The 16744-nt window shown below is 44.9% G+C and overlaps 1 protein-coding gene across 4 annotated transcripts in view; it reads right to left on the reverse strand.

The window, feature by feature from the left end:
- Nucleotides 1–15450, reverse strand: part of grk6 (G protein-coupled receptor kinase 6) — a 30620-nt gene extending 15170 nt beyond the window's left edge. For all 4 annotated transcript variants that reach the window (XM_034606788.1, XM_034606787.1, XM_034606786.1 and 1 more), the window contains exons 1-4: nt 15226–15450; nt 11694–11789; nt 4324–4436; nt 433–510 (exon numbers count right to left, since the gene is read on the reverse strand). In XM_034606788.1, coding sequence (XP_034462679.1) covers nt 433–510; nt 4324–4436; nt 11694–11789; nt 15226–15277 — 339 coding nt within the window. In that variant the 5' untranslated portion in view covers nt 15278–15450. The remainder of the gene's footprint in view (nt 1–432; nt 511–4323; nt 4437–11693; nt 11790–15225) is intronic.
- Between the last annotated feature and the right edge of the window lie 1294 nt (nt 15451–16744).

Below are 16744 nucleotides of genomic sequence, written 5' to 3' on the forward strand. Positions count from 1 at the left end.
TGTGGATCATTGATGATCCAGCGTCAGGAAGAATTTCACAAGGGCATTAATGTTGCTGAGGAATAAAAGACGAAATATTCAAGCTGAATTTTTATAGAATAATGTTTTGGTCACAATGTGGAGACTCGGATGTTTATGAATGAAATTAGTATTTAATATAAACTTTTCTTTATAGCTTCCTCACTAAAATACAAGTGATGCTGCCCAGTGTTGTTTAAAAGCATCTAAAATACAAAGGTTTAATTCAGCGACTATAGTCGACTATAGTCAAGTGGTTGTTGAACAGATGAAATCATGAGTACGATATTTGAAAAAGCAGAAAATCCCATTAGCTGAGTCATCTCCTTCTGTCTGTCACATGATGAAGATGAACTCTGACGTGAAGTTAATTCCCTCAGTTAATAGTATTTGTGTCTTTTCGGCAGCAGCTACCTTCGGGTTGAAGTATTTGTCCATGAACTCCTGACCGCACTCCTTCCTCTTCTCGTCGGGCGTCACCTCGTACTCGGCCTGCAGACAAACACGTGAAGACACAGTGAGCTGTGTGACGTGTCATGACCCCAATAGATGCATTTTACTGGAGGTTCATATGACACAAATATGCAAAAATCTAACAGAGACACTGATGAGAAGCTGCGTCAGATGATGTAAATTAGAGCCGGCACCTTTTCATATAATCAAGTTTGATGTGATTTGACGTGACAGGCAATTATTCAAATGTATTCAAATTCTAAGTAGTTTCACACACGCTCCTCAAACAAACTTTGATGTTGAGATGATCCACCTCACACTGTTCGTGTAAATCCTCTGAGGTGCAAAACATACTCTTTTAATTCGTGTTCTCAAACTGTACGTTCGTCAAACTGCGACATGACTCCTCGCGAGAAACTCGCTGCCTTGATCATGTGTGATTCCACGTGAACATCCGAGCAGGTGTCTCAGTGGAAGTGAACTGTTTCTTTTGGCCTGTTGGTCTGGACAGAAGGACGAGGAACCATCTGACAGGCGGGTTCGGAGCATTTCAGAGCCTCGTTCGTCTCCAGTGACGTGAACTTTGTGACTTAACGACGTTTTAATCCAGTAAATCAAGTTTAATTCTATTGAATTAAAGCAGAAACTTCATTGTCGTCCTTTGTTCGTTTTTAACTTGAATTATTTATTTAAAGCACTTTGCGTTTTGCACAATGATGAAACAACTGGATCCTCCTGATGAATCAATGACTGTTCTCAGAGTCAATAAACAAGAATAATAAATGAATACTTGGCAGCATCAGCTCTTTCTCTCCCCTGACTTCAGGTTCAGATTCGATTTGAAGTCGTTTTTTTTTTTTCTGCTCCACTCCCAGTATCTGCTCCTCCTCACATCCACCAGCCGTCTGCACGACGCAGTAAACTGAGCCTGACTGGAAAACTCCAAAGTGCTTCCTCTGCGCTCTGGCAGCACGAGGCTGTAAACTAATGCTAAGTGACAGCGGAGACGGTTCAAATCTCATTGTGCATCTCCATCTCCTCCTCTCTCGGGCTCTCAGAGAGGAGACGGGAAGTGGTTGCGGGAGTAAAAGAGAACATAATTGCTCCGCGTGTGTGACTCGCATCCGCCGGACGAGCGAAAGCTGAAAGGCAGCTTGGTTGGTCGGAGCCGCTCAGCCAGAGCGGAGCCGCCATCGCAGGACAGAGGTGGACGTGGTCTTCATTAACCTCTGCAGCTCATCACGTCTGATCCACTCACAAACATGAGGTGACCCAACATCTCCACTTCCATCAGAGCAGGAGGGAACTCTTCATGAAGACAGAGAAGCTGACAGTGTCCTCCTGAACTATCTGAATCTTTAAATACTTGATGGCACAGCGCCACAGTGGTCAGCACAGTCACCTCCAGCTTCTGGGTTTGAATCCAGGATGGATGTAGAGTTTGCATGTGCTTTTTCTCCAGGTACTTGGAGTCTCACAGTCCAGAGACACACACAGACTTGTCCATCAAACTTTGTCCGTGAGACGACAACACGACGGTGAACTGAAGGCTGCACCGAGCGTGATTACACTTAATAAAACTTAGTGTAGGAAACACTAACGACCTTATCTGTGAAGTAAATGTGGTCGTGAGGAGAGAATCAGTGAATGATTTCAGACCCAAACACTGAAACTGTGAAAAACAGGAAGAAGAGACTTTAAACTAATGTTTCTCTCGATGTGAAGAGTGAAGGAGGAAACCACAGTTTATCATTTATCAACCTGTGAGGACACATGTTGACATGAGGAATTCCTCAGCTCCTGACATGAGCATGAACCATCCCAAAGAAATGAGTGGACACCTACTGACACTAACCACCTACACTAACCTTAACCACTAACCCTGACACTGACACTAACCACTTACACTAACCCTAACTTATGTAACCTAAACCATATTTTAACACTGACCCTCAGAGCCGAGCTCTTAAACCTCAAAAAGACATTTGAGGTTTCATCAGAAAGTTAAGACACAAACAGGACCTTACTATGAAGTAGACACACAAGTACACACACACACACACACACACACACACACACACACACACGCACACACACACACACACGCACACACACACACACATTCCGTTCCTTGAAGCGAACACTTCCTGTGTTTCATTAAATAGATATTAAACTTCCTCCTCCCCTCTAACAAACTTCAGCTGCTTTTTTGAGTCTTTTCAGGAAAATCGAACTTCCTGCATCAGGCGCTCGACGAGAGAAGCAGCTGAACAATGAATCTCCAGCCGTCACCTGTGAAGCAGCTGTTTTAATAATGATAGTAACCTTTTGAAAAGAAGAAACACAGATTTCCTGTTTATCTCTGGAGTTTTAACAACGTTCAGACATTAATATTTTACTTTTCTGTATCTTCCTGCCTCCACACTGGTACAGAGCTGATTAGTTACCTGCAGTTTGCTGTGGACGTTTGATTAAACGCTCAGACTAAAGAGACCCGACTCCAAACCAACACTCAGCGTAACGTTCTTTTCACAGAACAGGAATCCAGCCTCGTCTGGAAAGCTGCTCCAGTCTCTTTACTGACAGTTCATCACAACTCAATTAAACATCTTACCTCAACGTGTCTCCTCAAATCGAGTCAACCTAACATTTGAAAACAACCAGGAAACTAACGTTTTAAAGCTGTTGCAGTCGCGGAACTTCTCTCCAACTTTGAAAATCAAATTGGCCACAAGTAAATTTCCGTTTCCAAAAATGTTTAACTTTCCTTTTCAAACATTAATTACTCACTCACTTGTTTGATTTGCTCTGAACCTCAGAGTTGACACATGAATCCAATCTGTCGCTGTGGAGGATAAACAGGGTTTTTAAAAGACGTCTCAAATCTAGTTTCACTCTTTAATTCTGTGATTCACTTCTTTAAACTCTGTTCCTGGAAAACCTTTCATTTAGTTATTTTATCAAGTTGTAGTTCATCACATCAAAACTTTATTCTGCTGGAAGACGTTTATTCTGGTCAACACCAGTTTCACGGGAAGAGGAACAAGAAAACCTCCAGTTTCTCATGGATTCTTACACACAGACACACACGGACACACACACAGTCACACACACACACACACACACACAGACACACACACACAGTCACACACACACACACACACACACACACACACACACACACACACACACATACACACACACACACACACACACACACACACACACACAGACACACACACACAGTCACACACACACACACACACACACACACACACATACACACTACCCTCCCTCCTTTTTTTTATAACTGAGGAGAATTTCCTGGAAGAAAGAAACACAAGTGCTTCAGAACCCCCTGTGACCCTCCACTGCACACACACACACACACACACACACACACACACACACACACACACACACACACACACTCACACACACACACACACACACACACACACACACACACACACACACACAGACACACACACACACACACTTGAATCCTTTAGTTTTTCCACACTACTACACATGGAAAAACGAAAAACACACTTCCAGGAACAAGACAAATAACCTAAATAACCCTTCAGTGCACACACACACACAGACACAGACACAGACACACACACACACACACACACACACACACACACACACACACACACACACACACACACACAGACACACACAGACACACACAGACACACACACACAGACACACAGACACAGCGACACAGACACACACACACACACACACACACAGAGACACACACACACACACACACACACACACACACACACACACACACACACACACACACACACACACACACAGACACACACTCTTCTTACCACATCGTCCAGGAACTTGACGCAGCGTCTCAGCTCAGGTCGCGTCTCACAGAACTGTCTGAAGAGCAAGCGTCCGATTGGCTGCTTCTCACACTGGCTGCTGTAGTCCTTCTCTGCGGGGGGGGGGGGGGAAACGACAGGAAGTTCAGATGATGCTGTTTGTTCAACTATAACAATCAAGTTACCTTTTATGTTGAAAGTTTCTCTAGTTCTTAGAAAACTTCTAAAAAATGAGGACAAAAATCCACAACATGAGCGAGTGTCCATCAGCGTGTTCCCATGGCAACAAGGCTTCATCACCACGGCATCTAGGTTTGTGTTGGACTGATGTCGTGAAATAGATACGATGGAACAAACAGGAACTAGAAACAGACTCAGGACCAGATTGTAAAGTTTACAGCAGCAGATATTTACCTATAAGTTTGTTTTTTAACTTAGTGTGTGAAACAGTCATCTGGAACAAAACCTTCGTATCAACGGGATAAATCGATTTTTAAAGGAATTTCATGTTCACGACATGAACTCAAAAGAACGTCTGAGTCTTTGGATTCGCTTCTTCTCTGTGGTTTACGTTGCATTTGAAAGAAAATGTTCTGAACTTTTAAATCCTGGTCTCTTCCGTCTGACTCCAGCTGCGTCTGGATCAGGTGCCCACATGTTTATCAGAGCTTACATTCCTCTACAGACACGGGGTGTTGCTTTGTGTTTGTTTGTAGTTGTTCATGATGCAACGTGTCGACAACCAGGAGACGATCTGAACGTTGCTGGACTCACTTTGACCTTTTGAACAGATGAGACAAAGTCCCTAACTCTAACCTCATCTTTAAAACGGGCTGTTCACTGTCTGTATACGTTCTTTTGGAGGGAAATTGGAATCACATGTGCATCATCTGCTATTTACAGTGATTTAACCTTATCTGTCCACTAAAGGTCGCTGAGCATCACACTTCACGTTGTTTCACACAACCAATCCTCAGGCGACGCCCACACTGATACATCTCAACAGGAACATGTCCTACAACACGTCACGTGACCATTCACATCCACTGGTCATGTGGTGTAATCAGAAACTAGATTAGCAGTTTATATATGTTGACGTGTAAAACCTTCTGAGGTTCTGCTGGTCCTGAGAACCTGAGGTCATCCCAGTTCATCTCTGAGCTTCACAACAAACAGCACAAAGGAAACGCCGGCTTTGCATCAGTGACGTGAGTCGATGCAAAGCAGCTCAGGAAGGTTCATGCACAAGCAAATCTGCTTCACGGAGGAACAGCGTGTTTTTCTAAAGAAGAGTACGAGTATATATATATATATATAGACGTCCCAGACTGTTGACTGTATGTCATCTTAGACCCTACGAGGTCAAAGTGATGTTTTGAGCCATGTTCAATCCATAAATGTAGATTTTTCAGATTAATGTGTTTAATCAAAGAGTCGTTTAGTTTACAGCTCAAAAACACAGTCAAGTGCAGTATCTCTTTATTTAGAACTGACCATGAACCAGTGTTTGAAACTAACACTTTTTAGAGTATACATTTTTGTATTTGAGTTAAAGCTGAGGAAAGTATTGAGAGATATGAGAGAAGCTGAAGGAGCAGATCAGTGACGCAGATAAAAAACTCTGGACTTCCTTTCTCCATAAAACAACAGAGCTTCCCTGCTCAGTGACTGAATCACAGAGATTGATCTCCTCTAATTGTCTAATTGTTTCTTGATAAATGGCTCGTGTCTCTTTGCTGAGTCACTTCCTGCCGATGACACTGATGCTCCCTGGCTCTGTCAGGTTCTGCTCTGTTTTATCCCACTTTGAGTTTTGTCTTTATCTCCCCGCTGCTGCTGCTGCCGCCGCTTCCTCTTTGTTCTCCGCCCTCCAACCATCACTTCTCTCTGGAACAAGCCTGAACGAGTGAGCAGAGCAGGATGAGGGAACAGCAGCAGAAGGAACAGGCGTCGGACGGCTTGGGAGGAAACGATGTACAGAAATCCTGGTTCCCCGACTTCAAGTCCAGCGTGACGCTAATAAACGTCTAATCAACAGTGTGTAGTTGCAGCTTATAGAAATTCCACAGCCATTATTCTCCCGTGGAAAACAAAGCATAAGCTTCGTTAACGAAGCTTCTTGCTGGAGACATCCCTCGTTTCTCAGAACGTTTCATCGTGTGGCCGTGGCTCAGTGGAACATGCTGTGCGTCCACAGACGACATATAAACAGGCCTCTGTCAGGCCCCCTGCCGGCTCCTCTGGCCGCGGGGCCCCTGCGGAGGAACCATCACACCATGGGTTTGAATCTCTCTTCTGTCCTTCTCTTTGAAGTGGCGGATTCTCTCTGTGATGTATGAACATCGACAGAACAGCTGGAACAGTCACTTCAGCTCCTGCCCCTGGTGGCCGGCTGCATTATAGCTCATAAACCCTGCCTCCTCCATGTTAGCCGATCGGACATGGAACAAAGTTAAAAAAAGTTAATCAAAAGTAGATGTTATTTGAATGTTTGTCAAAGATGGTTTGTGTCATTTCAGGTAGTTTTTATCTCACTGATGTTCAAGTGTTCATGTTTCAGTTTGGTTTGAATTATTTTACGATCGTCATTCATCTTTACTCACAGGCTCTGGTTTACACAGTTTTGCGGCAGGTCCTTAAAATGATTTAAATTCAACTTATCAAACAAATCCCCTTGAAAACAGGGATCCTCAAAACGTCTCAAATGGTTAATCTGAATCATAGGTCCTAAATATGTTGAAATATTATGTCTTAAATATGTGCAGGTCAGTCTCAGTTATGTTAATGTTGACATAACGTTACCTCCATCACACTCTCATGCATCATGCAACGTCTCCTAACTGTAGAAAGTGAAAAGACGATCTTGTGCAACACTTGAAATGTTGCTCTGTAATAATGTGATGCCGTGGACGTCAGGAAACAAAAAGAGGAGAACAACTTGTTTCACACAAACGAGGAAGTCGACAGCTTCCTGAACGTGTTTCTCAAGACTCCCGCCCTCTTGTTTGTTAACTGTCAAACTCAGATTTCTCAAACTCTCTCTCATTCCTGAGTCCTCATCCATTTTCTTTTCTGTTTCACACGTCTCAGTGTTTCATCGTCTTCTTGCTGTGCGACCTCAACCTTTCAAAACAAACTGTATGTGGTTTTGAGCAACTACATGTTGAACTTCCTGTCTCTGCGTCCGACAGTTTGACTGAACTCATTTTACATCCGATCTTTATTTGCACCTTTCAGGAAAGAAGCAGCTCTGCTCTGAACGTCTGCTTCATTTCAAACAGTGTTTCAACAGGACTAAAACCAGGAAGTAAAATCAGGATGTGAAAGTCTGTTTTCCATAGTAGAGTTTTCATTGAGCTTTGAAAATTAATATTAACTATTAAAAACATCATTTTGTGACGAGTCAAACACACAGACTGAAACCAGACGATCAGTTATTATCAGATAATCAGATTTAAACAGTTAACAAACCTTAAGTTTGTTTCTCTCGTCTTCATCGACTCGAATCATCTCTTCTTTTTTCAAACAGAGGTATTTTGTGTTTGAAGGTGACTTTGTTTAACTGGTAATAATGTTAAAGATATTTCTGATCTGACTCTGATCTGGTTTACAGTCTGACTGATGCCGTTCAGTGTGGTTCATGTTAGACTCAGGGGCCACGTGAAGGCCCCTGAGACGCCATCGTGGTGTCATTCCTGCCTTATGATCCTAACATATCCTTTAGACCACATGACCTGCTGAGGTCATCAGTGAAGGGCCCCCCCGGCCCCATGGGGACCAAAGGGTCTCTTCTGTCAGGGCTCCTGCTCGTTGGAACAATCTCCCTGAGGAGATCCGTCCAGGAGGTTTTTAACTTGTGCAGCACATTGAAACTGGGTTTTGAAAGGTGCTATCAAAATAAGGTTTATTGTTGAAATATAAATATCAATCTTAATAAGCTTTGCATCGTGTCTCTAGTCCTAAAAGACGCACAGATACCCGGAGATATACATGTTCAATGACACATGACGTGATTATCAGACGTCTTTGAATCATTCAGAGCAGTTTGATTAAAATGTTCTCAGTTTGAAATCATCTGTCTCCTGCTGACCCGGCTTCATGTCTCTTATGATCTTAACTGATGTCTCATCTCTTTCCTTTTCCCAGTAAAGTTGACTGAGAGGGTTTCTGTGCCTGTGCGTTGTCCGATTCCATCTTAAACCTCCTGGTTTCCATCCCGACTGCACCTCCGGGCAGAACACGTCTTATCGGTCATCGCCTGCTGCTCCTTCTCCTTCTCCTTCTCCTTCTCCTTCTCCTTCTCCTTCTCCTTCTCCTTCTTCTTTAATTCTTCCTGCTGTAACAATGTGGCCTGTGTGTTTATGCTGAGGGGCCGCGGTGCCATGTATGGACGTACAGGATGTTAGCAGCCGAGCTGTGACAGAGCCTCCACACACCAACACGCTGCCAGTTGATGGGAACTCTGCTGTAAACATCTCGAGAGAGGAGATATCTCACATCACATGTTCCTACGACGACGCTCCAGGCCACGTCAAAGCACTTGATGCTTTACATCTGAATTATTAAAAGACAGACAGAGACCATGGAGGCTCTGTCCTGCTAACATCCTGTACGTCCATACATGGCACCGCGGCCGCTCAGCGTAAACACACAGGCCACATTGTTACAGCAGGAAGAATTACAGAAGAAGAAGAAGGAGCAGGAGCAGCGGACTGGCCCAACTGACGATGACCGATAAGACGTGTTCGGCCCTGAGGTGCAGTCGGGATGGAAACCAGGAGGTTTGACCCACAGAGACGGTGGTTGAGATGGAATCGGACAACGCACAGACACAGAAACCCTCTCAGTCAACTTTCCTCTGTTACCAGTTAATCCACACGTCGACTCTTTATGAAGCTGTCGTGTTAAAACCAGAAGGACACAAACCGTTGACTCGAAGCTGGAAGAACCGTGGTTACTAAAACCCATCAGAATGAAAACACCCCAAACTAAGAATAACTGACCCAGATGAAGTGTCCACATCCTTTTCAGCTATTTTATATTTTATCTGGAGGAATCAGAGTCAGATAAGAGAAACGTCAAAAGCAAAATAAACTTGGGTAGTTTTGTATTTAAAAAAGTGATCAATTAATATCCTCATAACATATTATTTTAATTTTAATATAACTTAAATCAGCGAGTTTCAAATCAAACATCACTCGGCTGCTGTTACAACATTTCAAAGATGTTGTTGACCAGTCCAGCTGTTGGAGGACGTTATTGAGCCTGAACAGGAATAAAAGTGCATATTTCAGCTTCCAGGTATTTACACCCAACAATGGCCGAGCTTCCACAGACTCCACAGGTGTTGCTGATTGAATTAACATCACAGTTCCCATCATTTGAAAACCCTTTGAAACATGACACTGATGTGTGTGTATCATGTACGACAAACGAACATCTGACGATTACGAACAGCGAGCCACAGAGGAGCTGTTGTTTTCTTTTTCTTTAAGAGTGAAATGCAATAAAGAAAACAATTGACCTCAAGGCCTTTAAACGCTTCATAAATCAGATTTATCAGCTTCCCCTTAAAAACCTTCTGCACTCTGCCTGCGGAGGTTGTGTACTTGTACAGCTGTCACTTTAACAGTTACAGTTTTTAAAAGCGATGTATAAAAGTAGTGTAAGTGTCCTCTGCTGCAGGATGTGGTTTCTCGCTGGGGGATCTTAAAGTTACAATACGTCCTCTGAGCAGCATCTCTCTCTTGACATGCTCTCAGACCTGCATTGAAGCCTAAACGTTTTCCTGAGGGGCTGAATGAGAGAATGCAAATCATCACGTCAGATGCTCTGGACATTTTCTGGAACTTTCCCTGCAGCCCCCTCGTAAAATGTCTGGGAAATTCACAGCGAGCGAGTGGACGTGTTCCTGTTGTCGTGAATCTGCTGCTGCTTCTTCACACGAGAAACACAAACTCCAGAGAATATCCAGACGTGAAACAGAAAACTGTTCACATTGAAGCTAAACAGCTTCAGTGTCACACCTGCTCACGAGTCTGATGTTGTAGCACTGGTCGGTGTAAATTACTTACGTTTAAAACGAGTTTCACAAGTGACCTGAGCACATTCTATTATTCACACCCAACAACCCCCTTTGTCAATGAGTTACTTCAAATCCCTCGGTTTAAATTCAGATTTTTTAAAGATGGGATCTTTTTTTAAACCCGTCAAAAAGTAAACTTCTTCCCTCGTCGTGTCGCTAAACTCGTCTCCTGACTGCGACACCTGTTAAAATGAAACTAACTTTACTGTGGGTAGAAACAGAAAATCACCAACAGTCTACTTCCTCTTTCTGCATCGGCCACAGTTTCCTCTGAGGTGCCACTTGAGCAAGATTTCCTGAAGTATTCGCTGTCCCTCGTGCAGAGCTGTCATGCCTCTGTCTTCGCAGCAGCGATGTGAAAAGAGTCAAGTCAGGACGAGCCGAGCTGCTTGTCTTTGAGAGACTTACGCGTGACGGAGCGTTGCTGGGATGTTGTTAGCGTATGTAAAAGTTGAGCATGAGAAATGGTTCTGAAACAGAGCGTCACACTTGTGTCCGCCACAGTTTGCAGAGACTCTTCTTACTGATCGTGCTCAGTGGGTGTTCGCGTCGTGGTGATTGATCAGAGCCACATTACTCAACAACGTGTCCACAGAAGCCTCGTGAAATCGCCTCGTCTCTTCTCGGACTTGCTTAACATTTAATAACAATAGACAGTACATTCCCATATTTCTCATTCGTTCCATAAAGATCTTGAGGGACAGACACTGTTGAGTGTTAATGTTTTTGCCCTCATGAATGAGGTGGGGCCCTCTGATAGCCACTGACGTTGGTTGGTTCACGACTTTGGTTCAAACTGAAATATCTCAACAAATATTGGATACAAAGAAATTGGGTACGAACATATTTAAAGTTTTCTTCATCTTTATATCTGACAAATGTTCTCTTGTCATTTTTAAATAAAGTAAGAAAAAGACTCCCCCACTTCAGGCAGGAGTTTGCTGATGACTCAATCGTTCACCTTGTACAACGACCTGATTCCCGACTTAATACAGCTACAGTCTAAATACACTTAAGAGAAAGTCTTTCTACGTCCAGCCGGTTAATTAAAGCAGCTGTGATGCTATTTACAGATGTGCATTTTCACACTCAAGCCAAAGAGACGCTGCCTCAGGATTTCGTTCTTCCAGCCTGAACACACAGATCCTGCTGATATGGAGGTCTGCTGGTGTGTTCTCGCTGAGGGGCTGTTCAGACGCAGCAACAACCACATCACCATGGTTACCACCGGCTCCAGAGTCACTCAACATGTGGAGTCTGATAATCTGTGCGACTGTTTTCTTACCTGTGGTCTGTCGCAGCTCTTCACACAAACTGATGTGGGGAAACTGCAGCATCTGTTTCCATTTCTTGCTTTTTCCTTTTCTGTTTCCGCCGCCTCCTGCAAAACAAACAGGTTTGATTTAAACTTGGGGGGGGGGGGGGGGGGGGGACAGATATTCAGGTGTGAGGACGAGTTTCTCACCTGAGGAACAAAGGCCCCATAAATATAAATGATTTATTTAAGCATTCCAACATGGTTTTAGGTTCAGGATCAGAATAACAAGGCTCACATCATGCACGTTGTGTGTTTGTGTGCGTGTGTGTGTGTGTGTGTGTGTGTGTGTGTGTGTGTGCTGTGAACAGGTGAACACAGCGATCAGACTGAAGCAGAGAAACCAGAGGAAGTTCCTGTTGGTTCGGAGCCAGCGCTCACACTCTGCTGCACGTTCCTGCTTCTCACAGCCGGAAAGACCTCGAGCAGCTTTCAGGCCCCAACACGTCGATTTACTCCTCGTGACGTTAACAGAAACCAGCGAGTATTTCATCACAACAACAATTTAAACCTATCATAATAATCATGCACAGATTAAACAACAATAACAACTAAATTGGCATAAAACACATAGTTACAGTATGTTGGGAGTGGAGGAGTCAAACGGCTGAAGATATAACAACACTGCTGTGGAGCAGCCGGGGACTTGAACACAAAACCAACCATGAATCTTTGACCTGTATTTAATAATGAATGTATGTATTGATGAGAGTTTCACTCAGTAGAGCTCAAACCTCCACCAAGACCCAACAGGCCCTTCATTCAGATTCTGCTGCTTGTGCTTCAGACTCTGAGCAGAGACTCATCAGCTCTACGGGACTCAACGTTTCCCCGGGACCCGCTGCCCTCGGTGGAGCTGCAGGATCAGCCCGAGACGCAGCGTGGACGCTGTCCCACTGTTTGCTGATAACACCGCGTTGTTGTGAACACAGCAGCCCACAGGGCGTCCAGTCTGACGAGCACAGAACCAGGATTTGCAATGCAAATACGACACGGTAGCTGCAGCTCGAAAACAAAAGATGATTAACGACGCAGGTACGATGCAAACAAGATGTTTTGTTTATATCCAGGAAACAGAATCGCAGATAAGCTAATTGATGACGGAGAAAACGAGAAGGCTAACGTCTGTTTGCTGAATCAGAGGAATATGTCAATCAAAACAAACGACACCAGAATCTCCATTAAATGATAAACGTGTGTAATTAGCTTTCAGCCACAGAAGAAGAAGAACTCATCAAACAGAGAAAAGGAAACTTTGTGACATCACAGGTCAGAGGTGAACAGGAGGAAGTTGGACCATCGTCCTTCCCCTGCGGATTTATATTTGTATTACAAGTTTCCGGAAAATCTATTTTTAAATATGCAAATTAGGCTTTATCTCAGTAAATTTGTGCTCATTTACACACGTTTACATAACAGATATTCTATCATCGGATAAATCCAGATTCAAAATTCTTGTTTCATGTCGGCAAACTGGAGCCAAAGGTCTTAACCAAGGTTTCTTCAGGGTCTTAATAAGACTATCTGAATAATAATCTGAATATTAGGACTTAAAAAGTCTTAAGTATGTTCAAATATTACATACTAGTACTTTGTTGTTGTTGGTTACGTAGAAGCCAGTCTCTATTCCCCTGTACATGATGCACACAGTACTATAAACTATTTACAAGAGCCCAGGAGCAACTCTTTCATGAGCCAATAAATAGTTGTTCATTACAGTAAATATATTACAACCATAAAATCCTTGTCCTATGTTGTCGACATATTGGAGCCAAAGCTTTTTGACAGCGGGTTTTTATAAGACTCCATAAATCAACAGTGACAGTGATTAGAACATATTAGTCTTCGCTGTGTCATTTGGATCATGTTTGTAGATTAAACGTCCTCTGTTGGCGTTCACGTGTGGATCAGAGACATTTAAAACACGGTGAAGACGACTGCGTTTCGAGTCGCATGTGAATGCCGGGGACGGTGGACACCTGAAGACACCACAGGAGCAGCATGGAGGCCACACTGTTCACCCCTGAGACTCCACAAGTGTCAAACCCACGTCCTCGTGGTTCAAACATTATATCCTCGAGGTGAAGACTGCTTCCTCTTCCTCTTCTTAATCCTCAATTTAAATTCAAATAAGTTTTTGTTGCCTGGCGCCAATAGAGCATCTGTTCTCACGGCTCTGGAGCTCAGAGGTCAAGGCCGGCCTGCTGCTGGAAGATGTGACACCTTGCTCGCTGGCACTTAGGCAGACAGGAGGTGCCTGGTCCTCTAGAAGCACCGCAGATAGTCTGAGGGTGAGGATCGTGACTCTCGTCTTCTCGTGTCCGTCTGCAGATCAGGAAGATGATGAGTCACCACAACCTCTGTCTCCTGCTCACAACAACAACTGATCCCACATGTTCACACAGGTGTGAGTGTGCACGTCTCACACACGTCTCGCACACTTCACACACACACACACACACACACACACTCTGCTGGATGTTACACTGGTTGTGGGTCGGTTGTGTTTCAGACGTGAATCTGAGAGGACTGAGATGACCTCGCGCACACACACACACACACACACACACACACACACATACACACACACACACACACACACACACACACACACACACACACACACACACACACACACACACACACACACACACACACACACAACAGCTGCTCTGCCTCAACATCCTGTTTCGACAGAACGATGCTGCAACCTCAGCGGGGAATCTGGACCTGGAGTCAGACCGACCACCAGACTCCCTTTGAAACACTGTGGATTTAACTTCCCCCTCTGGTTCCCTCAGTACGTGTTCACTGTACACGAGTCACAAAGGAGTTCACAGGCGCCCAGGAGCTGCTCTTTAATTTGGCATAATCCAGTAAACTGTTGTTCCTCATAATCACCTGCTAGCTCCTCATCCCCACTGCCTACGTTCAGCAGAACTCCATCTAAAAACCTGTAGATTTGACTTTACCCTGTGGTTTCCTCTGTATGTGTTCACTGTACACAGATCACTTAGCAGTTCTCAGGAGCCCAGGAGCTACTCTTTAATTCGGCATCAATAATAACCTATTATTAATTAAAATAAATATTTAACAACCATGAACTTCTGGCTCCTCGTCCCCTCCGCCACTTTAAACAGAACTTCCTTAAAGGTAAATACAACGTGTTATTCACGCTTTATTACGATCAACCTCAACAAGGAAGGTCGAGATTTTGAGCATTTAAGGAATTCACCGAAACGACTTTCAGGCCGAATTGTTCAGAGTTTGTTAAAAAGTTGTGTTTGTGTTTCTGATGGTTTGTAAGTTGTGTTAAAGCTCCGGGAGGAAGCAGACAACCTGAAGGAGCTAAAGTTGTAGACGGAGTTCGGTGCAGAGACCGATGTGAGGACCTGTTGGTATCGAACACGGAGCGGTTCACTATGTCCGGTGGACCCTCCGGTCCCCGGTACCGGCTCGTCGCTCCGGTACCGGGACCGAGAGGAGCTGTCTCCATCCTTACCTTCCCGAGCCTTCAGCAGCACCGTGTTGGCCACGATGTTCTCCAGCTCCATGTCCAGGCTGTCAGCGGTCACAGCGGCAGCAGCGCACCGGGCTCCTGGTCCCCCGCGGCGGCTTCAGTCCCAGCCGGTCCTCCCTGTAAGCTCCACCCGCCTCCTGCCGCCGCCCTGACGAGGAGGAAGAATCCAACTCACCGTCTGAGTCTCTGTCGTCCGGTCCCGGCCGTGACACTCCGCCCCCCCTCCTCTTTCCCCTCCTCCTTTTCTCCTCCTCCTCCTCTTCCTCCTCTCTCTCTCTCTCTCTCTCTCTCTCTCTCTCTCTCTCTCTCTCTCTCTCTCTCTCTCTCTCGCTCTCTCTTCCTCTCTGTCCTCCTCCTCCTCTTCCTCCTCTCTCTCTCTCTCTCTCTCTCTCTCTCTCTCTCTGTCTCTCGCTCTCTCTCCCTCTCTCTCTCTCTCTCTCTCTCTCTCTCTCTCTCTCTCTCTCTCTCTCTCTCTCTCTCTCTCGCTCTCTGTCTCTCGCTCTCTCTCCCTCTCTCTCTCTCTCTCTCTCTCTCTCTCTCTCTCTCTCTCTCTCGCTCTCTCTCCCTCTCTCTCTCTCTCTCTCTCTCTCGCTCTCTCTCCCTCTCTCTCTCTCTCTCTCTCTCTCTCTCTCTCTCTCTCTCTCTCTCTCTCTCTCTCTCTCTCTCTCTCTCGCTCTCTCTTCCTCTTCCTCTCTGTCCTCCTCCTCCTCTTCCTCCTCTCTCTCTCTGTCTCTCTCTCTCTCTCTCTCTGTCTCTCTCTCTCTCTCTCTCTCTCTCTCTCGCTCTCTCTTCCTCTCTGTCCTCCTCCTCCTCTTCCTCCTCTCTCTCTCTCTCTCTCTCTCTCTCTCTCTCTCTCTCTCTCTCTCTCTTCCTCTTCCTCTCTGTCCTCCTCCTCCTCCTCCTCTTCCTCCTCTCTCTCTCTCTCTCTCTCTCTCTCTCTCTCTCTCTCTCTCTCTCTCTCTCTCTCTCTCTTCCTCCTCCTCTCTGTCCTCCTCCTCCTCCTCCTCATCTTCTTCCTCCTCTTCTGTATCTTCCTCTTCTTCCTCTCTCTCTTTTTCTCCTCCTCCTCCTCTCTCTCTCTCTCTCTCTCTCTCTCTCTCTCTCTCTCTCTCTCTCTCTCTCTCTCTCTTCCTCCTCCTCTTCCTCCTCCTCTGTATCCGTCTCATCTTCCTCTTCTTCCTCTCTCTCTTTTTCTCCTCCTCCTCCTCCTCTCTCTCTCTCTCTCTCTCTCTCTCTCTCTCTCTCTCTCTCTCTCTCTCTCTCTCTCTCTCTTCCTCCTCCTCTTCCTCCTCCTCTGTATCCTTCTCATCTTCCTCATCTTCCTCTCTCTCTCTCTCTCTCTCTCTCTCTCTCTCTCTCTCTCCTCTCCACTCGTTGGTAAAACCCCAGGAAGATACTTCTACTTTATCATATAACATATTTTATTATATTTTACTACATTTTATTATGTCGGAGGTGAAAACTTCAATCCTCAATAAAAAGTTTGATGTTTTCATTTCTT

The sequence above is a fragment of the Hippoglossus hippoglossus genome, chromosome 14, assembly GCF_009819705.1.
Source record: "Hippoglossus hippoglossus isolate fHipHip1 chromosome 14, fHipHip1.pri, whole genome shotgun sequence".
In the NCBI taxonomy this organism is placed as follows: Eukaryota; Metazoa; Chordata; class Actinopteri; order Pleuronectiformes; family Pleuronectidae; genus Hippoglossus; species Hippoglossus hippoglossus.